The sequence below is a fragment of the Vespa crabro genome, chromosome 10 (genome assembly GCF_910589235.1).
Source record: "Vespa crabro chromosome 10, iyVesCrab1.2, whole genome shotgun sequence".
In the NCBI taxonomy this organism is placed as follows: Eukaryota; Metazoa; Arthropoda; class Insecta; order Hymenoptera; family Vespidae; genus Vespa; species Vespa crabro.
This window is the reverse complement of record NC_060964.1, coordinates 3,969,492-3,985,222: the sequence shown is the minus strand read 5'-3', so window position 1 is coordinate 3,985,222 and position 15,731 is coordinate 3,969,492. Positions and strand designations below refer to the sequence as shown.

The window sequence follows — 15,731 nt, the reverse complement described above, 5'->3', positions numbered from 1 at the left end:
GAAAAAAAAAAACGGGACAAAAATCGTCAATTGTATTAAATTATTACATGTGTTTTTATAAAAACGTATTCAATAGTCGTCAAATTGTATAATTAATTAATATCCTTTTTCGCTTTTGATATATGGATAGATAGAACGCGAGCGGACACTTTAGGGAGGAACGATCGTTTAATTTATTATAAGTCAAGCGTTCAATATATGTACTTACTTTATCGCTAGCAAAGCGTAACATTTTATACTTCGTAGTATTATATAAAAATTAATCGTTTTTTATTTAAATTGCATTTAATTAATGCGAAATTTTAACGGATGAATATATTCACACGATAGAATACAATGAGCGTGTGATGATGGCTGATTGTAATAATCATTAGTAAGAAATGAGCTAGGAAAAAAAGTTGATTATTACCAGCATAATCTATGATTTTTGTTAATATCATTTGATATATTTTTAATGTGATTTTTTTATTATCAATCATCACAAATCATTCGTATTATATCAATCGAATATAAGTCGAGTTTACATGTTCATAAAACCGACGAAGTCCGAACATTGTTTTTTTATAATTCTTTTAAAGACGAAGTCTTAGCGATATCGATCTTGTAAAGTGTTTTTAAAAGTAAATATTATATTTTATAGTTCGTGGAAGTGCGTCAATGTTAGAAAAATGTTCTTATCAGTCTTTATATTCCAAAGTAAGCTTTTCTTTCTAGTTCGGTTTCACGTTGAAACGTGAAAGGGTGAGAATCAAGATCGGACCTGGTTTTAGTCGATCGGCCGCGACCCTTCTATTATATTTTTATCGAATAAAGGTGAATTCTCACGATATGAAAGGCGACGAATTCTTTAGAGAATGGCGTGGCACGAAGCTGCTTATCGATCTTTTCCATTAACTAGACCGTTACACAACGAACTATAACTATTTCCGAGCAATAGATTACGACGCGGCTTTACGCGGCCGGTCGGAGAAGCGCAAGGTAGGGGTAAGGGGACTCGTCTTATGCAAGCGTTACATACATTTGGTTATATTACTGCCATTACATAAGATATATTATGGGAGAAGTAAGGTAGAGAGAAAAAGGGGCAACGACTATATAATATACACATATTTATATATATATATACATATATGAACATGTTCTTGATATTTATCTTTGGCGTTTTACATAATATTCCGATTTTTTTCATTACAAGAAGAAGAACGTAGAAGTAACGTAGAACAGCGTCGTTTGACCCCCAAGAAACCAACCATCGATCAATAGAGTGACATATGATACTTTTGAGTAGTACACCTCTCATATAATATTTTTATATCTTATATTTTTCTTTTTTTTTTTTTTTTATCTCTGTTCCCGACATTGTTGTCTATTGAATCAATTTTGTGTAAATCGATAAAAATAATCATTCGTTATGATTCATAAAGGTACGGATACAATATATTATCTTATATTTTTATATTAGAAAATATCAGCGAAAGAAATCTTATAAATGCATAGAATGAAATCATCAATGATTACTGTGTACGATCAACGCGTTAACTTCGAACTAATGAGATAATTGAAATTGAAATTGGTCTTAGAAATAAGAAATCATCATTTTTCCTTTCAAATCGTAATCTCCGTCATTCTGACGGAAAAAAGTGATATCTTAGTTTTGTCCTCTATTAAATGATTTTTCGTAAATTGTATAGTTAAATGCGATTGACAAAGACAAGAACAGTATCGAAGAACTAGCTTGACTTTGAAACGTTCCCGCTTGGCGCTTATTACGAAACAATTCTTTTTACCTTGTAATCGAGTGCTATAGGAGATGATCGACGTATACGCTGCATAAGAGGCTGGTTACATGAGCGTGTAAATATTTCGCTTACGATGAACAGTTTACATTGAGCGTTGTTCTCCTCTCTTGACCAACTCATGTTTCCACTTATATAATCTTCCTTTGTCGTTTGACGTTTATTTAACGACGTGCATTATCTTACCGACGGATAAGTTATAGTATAACAAGCAACTTCATCGAGCAACTTCAACATCGATAACTCAGCAAGCAACCGTCGGTATCATCAGTTGCTGTTACATCGTGACAATTGGTGCTGCCACATTATGGACAATCAAAGAATTATTCATTTCTCCATCTTTATTTATTGCTAGATTTTTAAATAATTATTCCCTTATGAATTTTTACTTTACGAATTATTGCCTTTAACTATATTTATTATTAATATATTCATATGATATAATATCAAGTAATACATTTTTCATTTATTATTATTAAACTTTTTATTAGAAAAAAGTCAGTGTCAAAAACAGAAGATGCGTTTATGATAATACATTTTATCTATGGGAAATGTGATTTTTTTCTTTTTTTGTTTTCATGACTTTATCGAAGATAAATCGAAACGAATTCATTCCTAAAGACAGAAATTACTTGTAGGAATATTGAAATTGAAAATTCTCTCGATTTGAGAGACACTTCATATTTTTCTTTGACATTTGTCTCGGAAGAATTTTTCGACGAGAGTATATTTGCTTTGATTATTTGTCGACAAGTGCTTTTACTTTTTCTTTTTTTTTTATTTTCACGTGAACGCGTTGAAGAGATGAAAGCATTTTATTAAAAGAATTAAATTGATTAAATGCCGTCTATGTTCTTAAATATTTGTAAAATGTCGATGTTGTAATGTTCTACATTATAGAGTTAATAATGTTGTTATTCGGAGAAGTAATTAGCAAAGTAACTTCTTATAAATTTAGTAATATAATCTGATAATCAAAATAAGTGAAAATATTATGATGTAACAATATATCATTTAATCAGCGAAAAATGTTTTCGTGAGATGAAAGATTCTTTTATTAATTCATTACTATTTCATCTTTATTTCGAAATATTTACAAACATGTTATCTTTATCTTATATTTATCTTATCTTTATCTTATATTTAAATTACTTTTTGTTTGGTTTTCGATTTGATTTGAAGAACAAAAAGAATATAATATATTAAAATGTGTTGTCAATACATTTCTTTAAAAAAAAATATTATGGTTTCTCACATTTTAATTTAAAATCTTTAACATTTAATCTTTTCAAGTGGCAGTACAGCTGAATATAAAATACGTGTAATTTTTACGAACGACAGTCTCTTGATACATTTCAATATCATTTTCAATATTGTATATATGCATATATAAGATGTGTTTATAATATTAAAAAAGTATAATATTACGGCAGGAGAACTTCATTAGATTGAAGAAAACGAAACAAAGCAGAAAAGAAAAAAATGTCATTTCGATTCAAAGTTTACCCAGGATTGACCTTATTTAAAGTAATGTGATCCTTAAAGTCTATCCGAAATCGAGTATCTGCTATGAACTTCTCCCCATCTTCAACAGACCTAAGGACCCTTCTTATATACAATCTCATCGTAGGAAACCGTCGAAAGAAAAAAATCCATAGAATGTAATCTTTTTGTCACGAGTGGATTGCTCTTCTGAAAGCAAAGGGAGAAAAACAATGTTTATAAGTGATTCCCCTTTTTATAAAATAATTATATATACAACGAATTTTTCTTAGCTATTTGCATAAGATATTACGAAAGAATTATTTTTGACTTTGTAACTCTGATACATCGCCTTTAAAATAAAGCAGATAATATTTTTGCTTAGTTCTTAGAAAGCATCGTACGTTTTAGGTATCATATATTTTCTCTACCACAGTATAACTTCGTGTAGACAGTCATTGAATGTACGTTTTCCACTCGGTCCTTTTAAGGAAGCTCAGTTGAGAAAAGCTTTAAAAGGATGAAGTCCACGAATATTGTAAAAGAAGAACAAAAAATGCAAAAAGAATAAGCACTACATGAAAAGAGGAAATACATTTGAAAAGAGAAATACTGTTTTTTCTTATTTAAACCTATTCGGTATTCTTATGCGTTAGATCGAAGGACAAAAAGTTTCTACATTTCAAGGTATCAAAATAATTTTAAGTTATGATTGAATAGAAAAATTTTGCAAAATTTTTTTCATTGATATATTTCCACCTTCTTCTATAATAAATTCATCGTTCATTTCTTATTAAAATCTTTAATGAAAGCAAACAGATTCATTTATTTTCATTTGCGAAAATCAGATTAATCGACTACTTTTAATAGTCTATCGATTTATCTATTATTTTATTATTTATTATCTATTTATATAATTATCTATAGAAATTGATATCGATATACACGTCTATAGATGTTATAGCATATATGAACAGGTAGATATAAGTGTGTACATGTATATATAGATATAGATGTATATATAGATGAATGTTATAGTAAAGTATTTGATTGTGAGAGAGAAAAAGTATAAATAGAGGAATCGTGTCTCTTTTCTTTTCAATATTGAACTTTTCTGTAATTCGTCGATGGTGAGTGTCGTCATCGTCGTCGTCGCCGTCGTCGTCGTCGTCGTCGTCGTCGTCGTCGTCGTCGTCGTCGTCGTCGTCGTCGTCGTCGTCGTCGTTAGATTCGTTTTCGCGCGTGCTTCATCATTGAAGCGCGAGACTTCGTCGGGTTCGGGTCGAATTCATCGAAGAGGAACGTGGTTCGTTCGAACGAACATATCGAAGAGCTTTTCGAACTTACGGGGTGTTGCGCGGGCGCACAACATTATTCACAGCGCACGTGCAATCCTCTTACCTATCTTCTTACCTTTCGATCTCTTTTACCTCTCGAAAAAAGGAAGATTATCGTTCAGTGTCCATCGTTGATATCTCGCGAAAGTGAAGCTGCAACGTAACCGCAGTAAAACTGCATTGCCGTCGCGGTAAATTTCAACGTTTTTCTTTTTTTTTTTTAAATGTATTTATGCGTGCGTGCATGTTTATTCGTATTATGTGTATACGTTCATATATTTTGTTTTACCAACGAAAGAGAAAATAAAGGCTTGAGTTTGTGTACAAAAGTGTACAAAAAGAACTCTTATAGATAAAATTCTAGTGAATTGTGATTCGATCCAAGCAATGTTTCGCTCGTAAAAGAGATAACATAAATGCGTTCGTTTCTAGTTTCAACGTGATTTTATGATCCGTTCTGATTTAACGATCTCAAGGTATATGATCGTTGTTGATGAACGAGGAAAGATATCTCATCGTAAAATTAATACGTTTATGAGAATAAAAATTGTATTGTATTATAAAAAGATTTTTTTTTTTAAGACATATAAGCAAAAAAAGAAAGATCTCATGTGCGAAAATGTTTGCTTCTGTCATTGAGAATTCAATATAAATTTTTTACGAACCTTCGCATAAAATATCGAATATTTCTTTTTTGGTTATTCGTCATGCAAAACTGTTTTTCCACGTTTGTATTCCGAAGAAAGTTTAGCAAATCTTTCAAACATATAAAGAAGAATATTTCTTTACATTGGAAACGTGTATGATCGAAATGTCGTGTCGATTCTTTTTATCTTTTTTACAACTTTTTCATCCGAGACTCTTAACACATAAGTTCAAAAAGTATATGATTGCGGGTCATTGAATCGACATTTGTTAGATCTTTCTATGAATTTTTAAAGCGAACAAGAAATGGGAATTCAGATTGTGGATCATGAGTTTTTACCACAAAGCGATTGCACTGCGAATAGGGAATTTAAATTCTTTATGGTTTTCAAAGTAATATAACGCGCGTTGAAATAAAATCGAGGGAGAATTACAGAACGAGAATCATTTGATCGAAAAAAGCTTACTTGTCAGAATTTCGTTTCGACAATAAAGAGGGTGATATCGCACAAAACAAAAAGAAAAAAAAAAGAAAAGAAAAAGGAAAAAAATTCAAGCTATTTCATTTCTTGCGATCTCGATACGTATCTTCCGAATTTAATTGAGTTTCTTGTTACGTTTTATATTATATCGCACAACTACTAGTCGTCTTTTATATGTAATTCGCTCAAATTTCGATCGATATGATCGAACTTTATTGTTTCCTCCAATTACAAAGTTTTGTTTGAAAAAGAACAAAAGAAAAAAAAAAGAAAGAAAAAAACAATGCTTCAGCAAGCATTAACGTGATTTCGTTTCTACTTTCCTCATGACATTTTCCTTAAGCTCTTATTTATTAATACGTTTCGATCGAGGTCAAATCCTTATTATTTATTTATCCTCTCATGAGATATACTTCGATATATTTATCCTTGTCTTTCGTTTTTAAGACATACGAAAATGTTCCAAGGTATCACATAATTACGCAAAGATATTGCTATTAAAATTAAGATGGGAAAAGCTCTTATCGAAGTTTACGAAGTGATATGTACATAATTATATACACTTATCCTGGCTTTAATTGCAAATAGATAATATCGAAAGTAATTTTTTAAATAGAAAAATTAAAAGTAAAAAAATAATACGAGGGAGTAACGATAATCATTGCGATCTTAAAAATAATTATAAGTGAGTTTATTCGCGGTATAAATTTTATTCAAGAAAAAGTAATTTAATATAATTGTTTTATTTTTTTTTCTTTTTTAAATTGAATTAATAATTATTAAATATCTTATTTAAAATATGAAATAAAAGAAACTAAAAGGTCTCGACTCTATCGATTATTGCGAATCTGATTATAGTAATGTTTATTTTAGTGATAAAGCGATTGACAACTAGAATTTAATAATTGAAGTTAATGTGCTACTCGAAGTGGCAATAAAAAACCATAATTAAACATTTTTATTTACAACGTTATCTGTTATCAATCGAATAGGCGTTAATTTTTATCAGGCATGATATTTGAAGATGATTATTTACAAATCGCATTAATAACAAAGATCTGCGAAATTTCTTATGGTATAAAAAAAAAGAAAAATAGAAGTTAACAATGGAAGTCATTATTGATGATTATATTACCTTTTATATCGAATTTAACGCGCGTGATTAATTTAGGAAAGAAATTCTGAATTTGAAGGGAAAATATTAGATCACTCATTTAATTTCTTTTTGAACGCGAATTTTTTAGACCGTGCAAGAGAAAGAAAGAAAAAAGTATCTACGTGAATCGTATTGTTTAAACGTAAAACAGTGAATGTCGATTCGAATTAACTTAGTAGATCGAAAAGACGTGTAAATCATAGTGCCATTATAACACAATCGTTAAATTCATTTGTCGAACGATATTAATTCAGTTTAGATCGTACAGCGAAAATTCGATTAACGTCGTCGATTGTAACACGGAGATGATGCAAATTTTTCATTCGTCATTCTATGATTCTATAGTTATAAATATTCGTACGTACGTATTTGACGAATCTAAACCATCAATTGTAATAGATAATTTGATCTATTATCGTACTTTACACTCCTCATTATATTAGATTCATATAGTGTTTTTTATTTCTTTTGATTTTATTTATTATTAAATGAATAAATCAAACGTACTTTTTAAAGATTTTGTGAAAAACTTCAATCCTCGGGTGTCAAATACAATTTCAATGTCCTTTTTCGAAAGACTTCTTAGGAAAGGCTTATTTGGAAATCTATGTGTGATTTATCATTTAGTGTTGTTTTATTTATTTTCTTTTTTCTTTTTTTATCTATTTCACGATAAAAATAAATTTAGATTTCTACAATAAATTAATTGTCTAATGTAGATAATTAATTATAATTACACACTCGAACGCGGAAATACATGATTGAAAAATAATTTACAAATATTGTTTTCATTATGTCCATTAAAATATGCAAAGGGATATTTGTTTCTCTAAACTCTAAGTAAAATCTCTTTTGGTTTTTGTTTTCAACAGAGTTCAATTTTTAAACTCTTCTTTTTAATAGTAATCTCTTTCTACGTAAAACGTACAGCGGTTTGTAGACGTACCTACATCTTTTTCAGTACCTACGTCATGAAATAAAAAGTGGATTGAATCACGCACATAATAGAATAATTATCAGGTTCTATTTTCGCATATTTCACAAACAGTAAGATAAGTCATCAAAGCAACACGAACATTCTGACGTAAGTCAGAAAGAAATTATCTTTATTGATTCGTGTAGTTTTTCTTAATGCCAAACTTACACTCTTTTATTTATCAATAAAAAAAAAAAATTAATTTATCATTTAAAGGAAAAAAATTATTATATTAATTATGAAAAGAATTGATTTATTTAAATCTTTAACGTTTCATATTGATACAAAATAAATATCGCAAAGTAACAATCTATATATATATATATATATACATATGTTTTCGTTACAATTTAACATAACAAAAGAAAAAAAATTTTTCAAGAAACGATCTAAAAGATATCGTAGAGAAAGTAACCTTGCGTGTATAACTCTAATTCTTAGAAATTATATAAAGCTTTGTACATTGTTTATTAGCGTCATTATAAACTCTGTCATCGGTACAGAGGACGGACATCCTTCAGACGGAAAATAGATAGTATTCGAAGAGCTATCATCGGGCCTTGCTAAAATAGCGCTTGCGCATTGATAGAACAAATACGACATCGTTTACACCCTTGACACGCGTTCGAGACAGAACACAACAAACCGTTGAGAGAAGATGAACGATCTCCTTCTTGCGAACTCTTTCGTCTGTTTTTAATTCACGTGTTATACTTCTTCTTCAAGTGTGTTTTCAGAATATTATTAACGCTCGTGTGTACCATGTCATTTGATTATTATCATTATCAAATGAATGACGAATGATGATTGTTTGAAAAAATCATTGTGGCATACGCAAATATATTATTTCGTACTTCCCCCGATAGAACGGGGGGGTACACAAAAGGCAACATTTTCAAGGAATCCTCGAACGCTGAACATATGAACGCATCTCACACGATGAACGAGCCAGATCCTTGTTTGCCTCTCATCCTGCCACCAAGATATCGCCTTCGTGATCTCATCCTAGGTGATTATGCCTTCAACGATGATGGCGAACGGTAAGTAAATAATTCATTGATCTTCACAACTTATTGTATTTCTTGTTATTCTATTGAACTTATTTTTTTTCTCTCTCTTTTCAATGAATAGCTTTGAAGAAAATTTATTGTCGAATTATTTTTAATCTTTTTGATGTGTTTCTTTCTTTTCTTTCTTTTCCTTTTTTCTTTTGTTTCCTTTTTTTTTTTTTTTTTTTTTTTTTATCAATGAATACATCTAGTTTTATTTACGAAACGATTAATTAGATAACTCTTTTAAAACTTTTGTGAATCGTTAAGAGCAACGATCTTACGATTGAATATTCATTGATTTTCTTTTGATAACTTGATTGCATTTTTCACGTTGCTTTTATTTATCGAGTAACATTCATTGTGTGAAAAAGAAAGTACTACGTCTATCCATTAATACGGAGGGTGTTAAAACATCTACCTTGTATATATAGCTGTATAGTACAACGAAAATAAATTGTACTTTTCTCGTATATTATCGTATTTTTTTTTATACTCAAGTTAGTTAGACACGTTTTTACTTTCTACAATCGATAGTTCCAATCCATTACAATATTACAAATATTTTCCATATTTTTCAAAGTCTTTCTTTTTTTTTGGAAATTTTTATCTTTTATATTAAAGTATTTAAAAAGTCTAGATAAAAAAAAGTTTCAGGTATATCAGTTATTTTCATGTTGATCTACTTAATCAGAATAAATTCCTTTATCGAACGATATTTTAATGTCGATAAGTAATTAGAGTAGAAGAACATTTTAATTGAAAATTCTCCAATAGGATATTTAAAAGATCAGAAATATGTCAGCAAAAATAACGAATTACTGACTTCATAGAATATTGAAATGACGATATTTTCATTGAGAAAACAAGATTATAATTAAAATTTTTTTTTTTATATTTCACTGCCGATTTATCGACTATTATAGTCATTAAAAATGAAAAAAGTAAAGATAAAGAAAACAATATCACTTATATTTTCATAGAAAAATAAAATACACGAAGTCATAAGTCATCTTAATTCAGAAATAAGAAGACATTAGTGAGTTTGGAAAATAATCGATCTTGAAACTAGCGAGGCATTAATTATTAACTCTGTAAATAGATCGATAAAATAGTATGATATGAAAAGTAGCGTTTCTTTGTTAGGTTTAGTTAGTACTGTTCGGTCAATAAAAATTATATTGCTATTGAGTGGCATAGTTTAAATCGAGTAAAACTATTTCTATCAAAGTCGTTAATATGTGATCATGTTCGATTAGAATTGGACTGAGCATATGATAGAAGTGACAGAAAAACTATAAACTAAAAAAATTTTTTAGATTTTTTTTTCTTTTTCTTTTTTTTTTTTAGAAAATAACGAATTGAATTTTGAATACATCGAATCGTGTATGAATTATGATAATCTTGATGATTGTAAGATGCATTTTATTTTAAGAGTGACATTTATAAAATAAAAAGCCGTGAATTTTTCAAATTTTTCAAATTCGTATTACTTAAATTTATCATCATAATGAACGATTTCGAAAATGGACATTTAAGCGTTAAATAAATTCTGTAGGTATATTTACGATAGTCTAACAGAATATATTTGTCAAAGTTATTACGTCAAAGGGAATATAGTTGCACGATCATGCTTATTTGCTTAAACATATTGAAATGAAAAGACTAATTAGATAAACCTAGATCCTTCAATTATATTGAAGTGTCTACGTATCGACCTTATATTTTGCTGATTAATCAACATTATCATTCAAAGCACATTCATCAGTAAGTGCTCATAATTATCGCTCATACTCATTGATTTGCAATGAAATCTTCATTAATAACCATATGCGCATCCTTCATTAATTCGAAATCATAATCCAAATTTTGTCCTTACGTTATCATTAAATAATATTTTTATTTATCTATAAAGCATATGTACGTATATATGAAATTGGTAAATAATGACCTGTCGATTGAAAGCAGTGATTTCGGTAATCATCGTAATAATTACGAACGTTGCACGATTAAAAGGTGACGATTAAAGGTGAGATCCCAATCGCCAAAGACGAAAAGTTAGAAATAGAAAGGACTATATAGCAAAGGCAAAATTATATTGTATGCAGAAAGTTGAAAAGTTTATTATTATTTAATTGATATTAATCATGAAAATAGTTCTTACATTTACTCTTATTGTTAGTAAGTTATAAGTTTTGTAAATTATATCTAAATAAAAAAAAAAAAATTGCAATTTACAAAAAGTCACGATAATTAAATATATATGTTTTCGTCAGATTAAAAATTCTTTTATAACAACGTAAATGGCCAGATGAATGATGTATATGAATAGTACATAAGATTGTATTCGTTAAAAATCGTACGCTCATTGTTGTTCGTTTTGAGCGTTTAATAAAATACACGTGAAAGAGGATCATTGTTATCGCATATATTTTTCATAACGTTCTGTATAGATTAAATATCATATACCAAATTCAAGCCAGTGTGTCGACTTTTTATCAAAGGACAAATATTTTCCACTTATTTTTTTAATGAATCGACATTAGCAAAATGTTCTACGTGTTCATAAATTTTTATTATATATCATGAATATCCCTTAGGAAGGTTCACTCTTTTCATTCGAAGCGATTAATTCGAAAGCTTCAATCCTTGTAAAACTATTCATGAATATTGAACATTATTTTCAATGGATTTTATTTGCACATCCTTATCTTTGACTTGAATTCTTAGGAAATATTTTCATTGCCATCGAGTTTCATTCGTAATGTATTTCTCAGTTCCTTGATATAATAAAAATAAATCTTTCTTTATCTCTTTGTTTGAAATGGTTATGAAAAAAAAAAAAAAAAAAAAAAAAAAAAAACTTTTTTTTTTTTTTTTTAATAGTACAAGCATTCAATCCATCGTCAATTGTGTATTTCTCATGATTTCTACAAATACACTTTATCTCGTCTGGTATTGGAATATATTTTATAACGAATTACTTCTCGGTCGACCCTTCTGTTTTCGCATTATTGAATATTTTATGTGTGAAAAATAAATGATGGGAAACAAATAGTTGTAGCGATAAGATGTAAATACAATTTAAAATTCATATATACAAATGTATACGATATTCCGATTAGAATGAGTCCTTTTTCAGATATGCCATGTAAAAACTGACATTTATACGTACGTACATACGTATTACTTATGTGATTACACATATAGAAATCTAGTCTAGGTATCTATATTGATGAATGTCTATCTAGGTAAAAAACGATCTAACGGAGGAGGCATTGTTTTATTTCGCGCAAAAGTCAAGGATCCACACTTGACACAATTAATATCGAGCGGTCTTTCTATTTTTGTCATTTAGAAAGTGGCCTGAAAGAGTCGACGGCCATGTGCCTTTACTCCCTACGAGAAAAGCTAAGATCTGGGTTTACCTAACGGATTGTCTCCCTCATTCTTTTATTTCATTCTTCTCGTTGAAATGCTCGACGCTCTTAACGTTTCAAGGGATACTGAGAGAATTTCAGGAGGAAATGTCTACACGTTCTAACAGAACTTGACCCTTTGTAAAGGAAACGGAAATGAGGAAATAGATATCCAACTAGTTTTGATACAGAAAAACAAATCTTTGTACTTTCCATTTAAAAGCTGTTATCTTGGATAAATAAAATGATAAGTTTTGTTTTCTTATTCTTAAAAATAAAAATGATATCGTTCGTGAAAAGAAGATCACTGATTAATGTTGACTTCTAGGATTATACATTTTCCTCGTATTTCTTTATCATTATCGAAAATCTATTTCTCTTCTAATACTCCTGAGGGTATTATTTCTCCTGAAACTCGGAAACTTTTGAAACATTACTTTTTACTCTGAAATAACAGCCTTTAATCACGTACCAACAATGACTCGTAGATTTGGGCAACGTAGGATAATATTTGTACTTGTCTTATAACTACGAACTAACAACCGACCTTTGAAGTATTTCTATTGGTTTTGATTGAGTGACACATAATAAAATGATGTCAAGTAGGTATTTTGTATGTCAATGGGATGTATGAGAAATCGTTAAAAGATATTCCCTATGCATTTACCTATTTCCGATCTTTACTAATCGAAATTTATTCTATTCATTTTTCTTTGATTATATGTTGTCTAATTTTTTTAAAACTTATGAGCTTTAAACAATTGCGAAATATTATGAAGAATCTATGTAAAAACAATTACGCGATATTTTTTACTTATGAATGAAACATCATTATATTAATAAAATTGCATTAAATACATTAAATAGCATACCTAAATGATTTTTTTTACTAGACATACATTTTTCTTATAACTCTAATTAAATAGTTATCTTTCAGCCTGTTTGCGTGACTTGATACTACTACGCATTTGTTACATCCTCTTCATATCTTTTTTAATTTTCCTTTCATTAATATTCTTACAGGTCTGAAAATTAAATGAAACTTTTTCTTGACATACTTTATATATATATTACCATTTTACTTCCAATTAAAATATTTAGGTACCCTCTTTTATTTTTACAAATTAAATGTAATGTATTATTTTTTCTTTTTTTACTTCAAATTAAAAATATTTAGGTAACCTCTTTTATTTACAGATTAAATTTAATGTAATACAAAATGCTCTTGCAGGATGTAACTATACTCGAAGCGAAAATGTTAAGCGTATTAATTTATCGAGATATTTATTTAAGCATTGATATATAGAAGACATCTGATGAAACGAAAAATTTTTCGATTATGAAAGAGAAGATGAATTTAAAGAATAATCAAGATAAATATATCTTTTCATCTGGAATTATTTCCAAGTTTGTAAGTTCGATCAACTTAAATTTCTTTCCTTCTGTAATTCCTTTTATTATCTTTCGAAAGAGCATAAAAATAAAATTGAATGTTATTTCGATTTAATTTTTATTGCGGTCGACGATATAACTGATACGATTAATCGTGAATGGGTCGACAATTATTCGATAAATTTAATCCTTTAATTAAAATCTACCCTGGTAGGTCATTGAAATATAGGAGGGAAAATTAACAATTTGTTGGGTACGGGAAGGTTCACCTTTTTACGGTTAAATTATTCTCTGTTCTATCCCTCTGTAACTGTTGTAAACGAATTTGTAATATTTGTTCCAACTAAAGGTCATTAAATATACATATGTATTAAACTATTAAGTATAAAGAAAATAGAAAATCATACATCTCGCGTGAGGTACAATCAAAGAAAAATATTGTATTATTGAGTTAAATGTTAAATTTTCCAAATCATATTTTCTCTAGATCCTTTATTATATCCGTAATTATATAAATATATATATATATATATATATATATATATATATATAATTTAACTGCAAAACCCACTATCTTTTCCATAAATCGTTTGATAAGAAATATCTTTAAAAATAATAATATCCTTTTTTAAAGAAAAAAAAAGCTCATAATTCATGTTCTAAGCTATCAAAAGTATTTTTCCTTTTTAAAATTACAGATTTTATTTCTAAATGTTAAGATCAAGTGGTATAAAGAGAAAAAAATTTTGAGATATTATATATACACGTAATATTGAATTTACATGTTGTAGTTTTCTTTTTTTTTTTTTTTCATTCAGAAAAGACAAGCGCGCCGCCTGGTAGGGTAAATAGGGCACTCCTATTGTCTGTTCTATATCTTTCGTATGAAACTATGAATCGTAATGGATGAGTTTGGTTGATCATCAACGAAGAACACATTCCGCCCTTCGATGAAAAGGCCTCATATGTAGTGTATATTGTGCAGTTATGCGATAGCATCAAACTCGAGCTTTAGGGTCATTTCGAATGAACTGTTCATAGCACTGCTTTATCGACAGTACGGTATTCGCTCAAGCTTTCTGTGCTTTCGAGCTTTCCCGTTGGAATTTCCCGGCGTTGAGCCACTATTGTTCAGTCTATCTCTCTCTACATGAGAGAACATTCGAACGCCATTACCCCATTACTTCGCATAGCTATGACAATATGTATGTACACATCACATGAGAAAAGGTATACATGAGAATTGTATGAGAATCATATTTTATTCTATGTGTCACAATTGCCGTCATGTTTTTTGTATGGACCGAGATATTTAAAATAATCATAGTTTAGATTTCATCTTAAAGATTTTTTCTTTTTTTCTTTCTTTTTTTTTTTATTTTTTTTTTTTTTCCTAAATATCCACACCGAAAGACTTTCATCCTTGTTATCCTTCATCTGAGGTTTTTTATTCATGAGAATCGAGGCATTTGGTTCACAGAGAAAAATTCGTATACTCTCTTGGGAAATGTAAGATAAAAAAGAAACATTCGGGACTATGGCCTATCCATAAAAGAAATTGAAAAATTAATCGTTACAATCTCCTCTAATTCCCTTTCATCCAGTATATAAATAAGATATATTTCTGAAAATTAACGTAAATATTAATTTACATTTCCTTCATCCATTTATATTTTATTCGAAATATTAACGGAAACATTATTCGCATTAATTCGCTATAATAAAGCTTCGATGCTTCTATTAAAGTTTGATAAATGAAGGATAATAATTTGGTCGATCCATTAGAGACGAATTATAGTATTCTCTGATGTGCCAATGAAAAGAATACAAATGTATCCAACTAATAAGAGAATTGTAAATTTTAAAAGCGAATTATTACAATACAAAGAAACTCTTTATTATTTAAACATAATTCGATTCATCTCTATATGTATAATGATATAGAACAATTAGATTAGGAAATAAGATTAGAAATACGAAAGAAATAATTCATTCGA

The 15,731-nt window shown here is 28.8% G+C and overlaps 1 protein-coding gene across 2 annotated transcripts in view; it reads left to right on the top strand.

Moving 5' to 3' along the window:
* The first annotated feature begins 4,562 nt into the window (after nt 1-4,562).
* LOC124427565 (potassium channel subfamily T member 2) overlaps nt 4,563-15,731 on the top strand; it is a 104,073-nt gene continuing 92,904 nt past the window's right edge. The window contains exons 1-2 of one of the 2 annotated variants that reach the window (XM_046970640.1): nt 4,563-4,806; nt 8,349-8,914. In XM_046970640.1, the coding sequence (XP_046826596.1) occupies nt 8,796-8,914 (119 nt within the window). In that variant the 5' untranslated portion in view covers nt 4,563-4,806; nt 8,349-8,795. The remainder of the gene's footprint in view (nt 4,807-8,348; nt 8,915-15,731) is intronic. The other variant, XM_046970643.1, reaches the window with a different exon arrangement.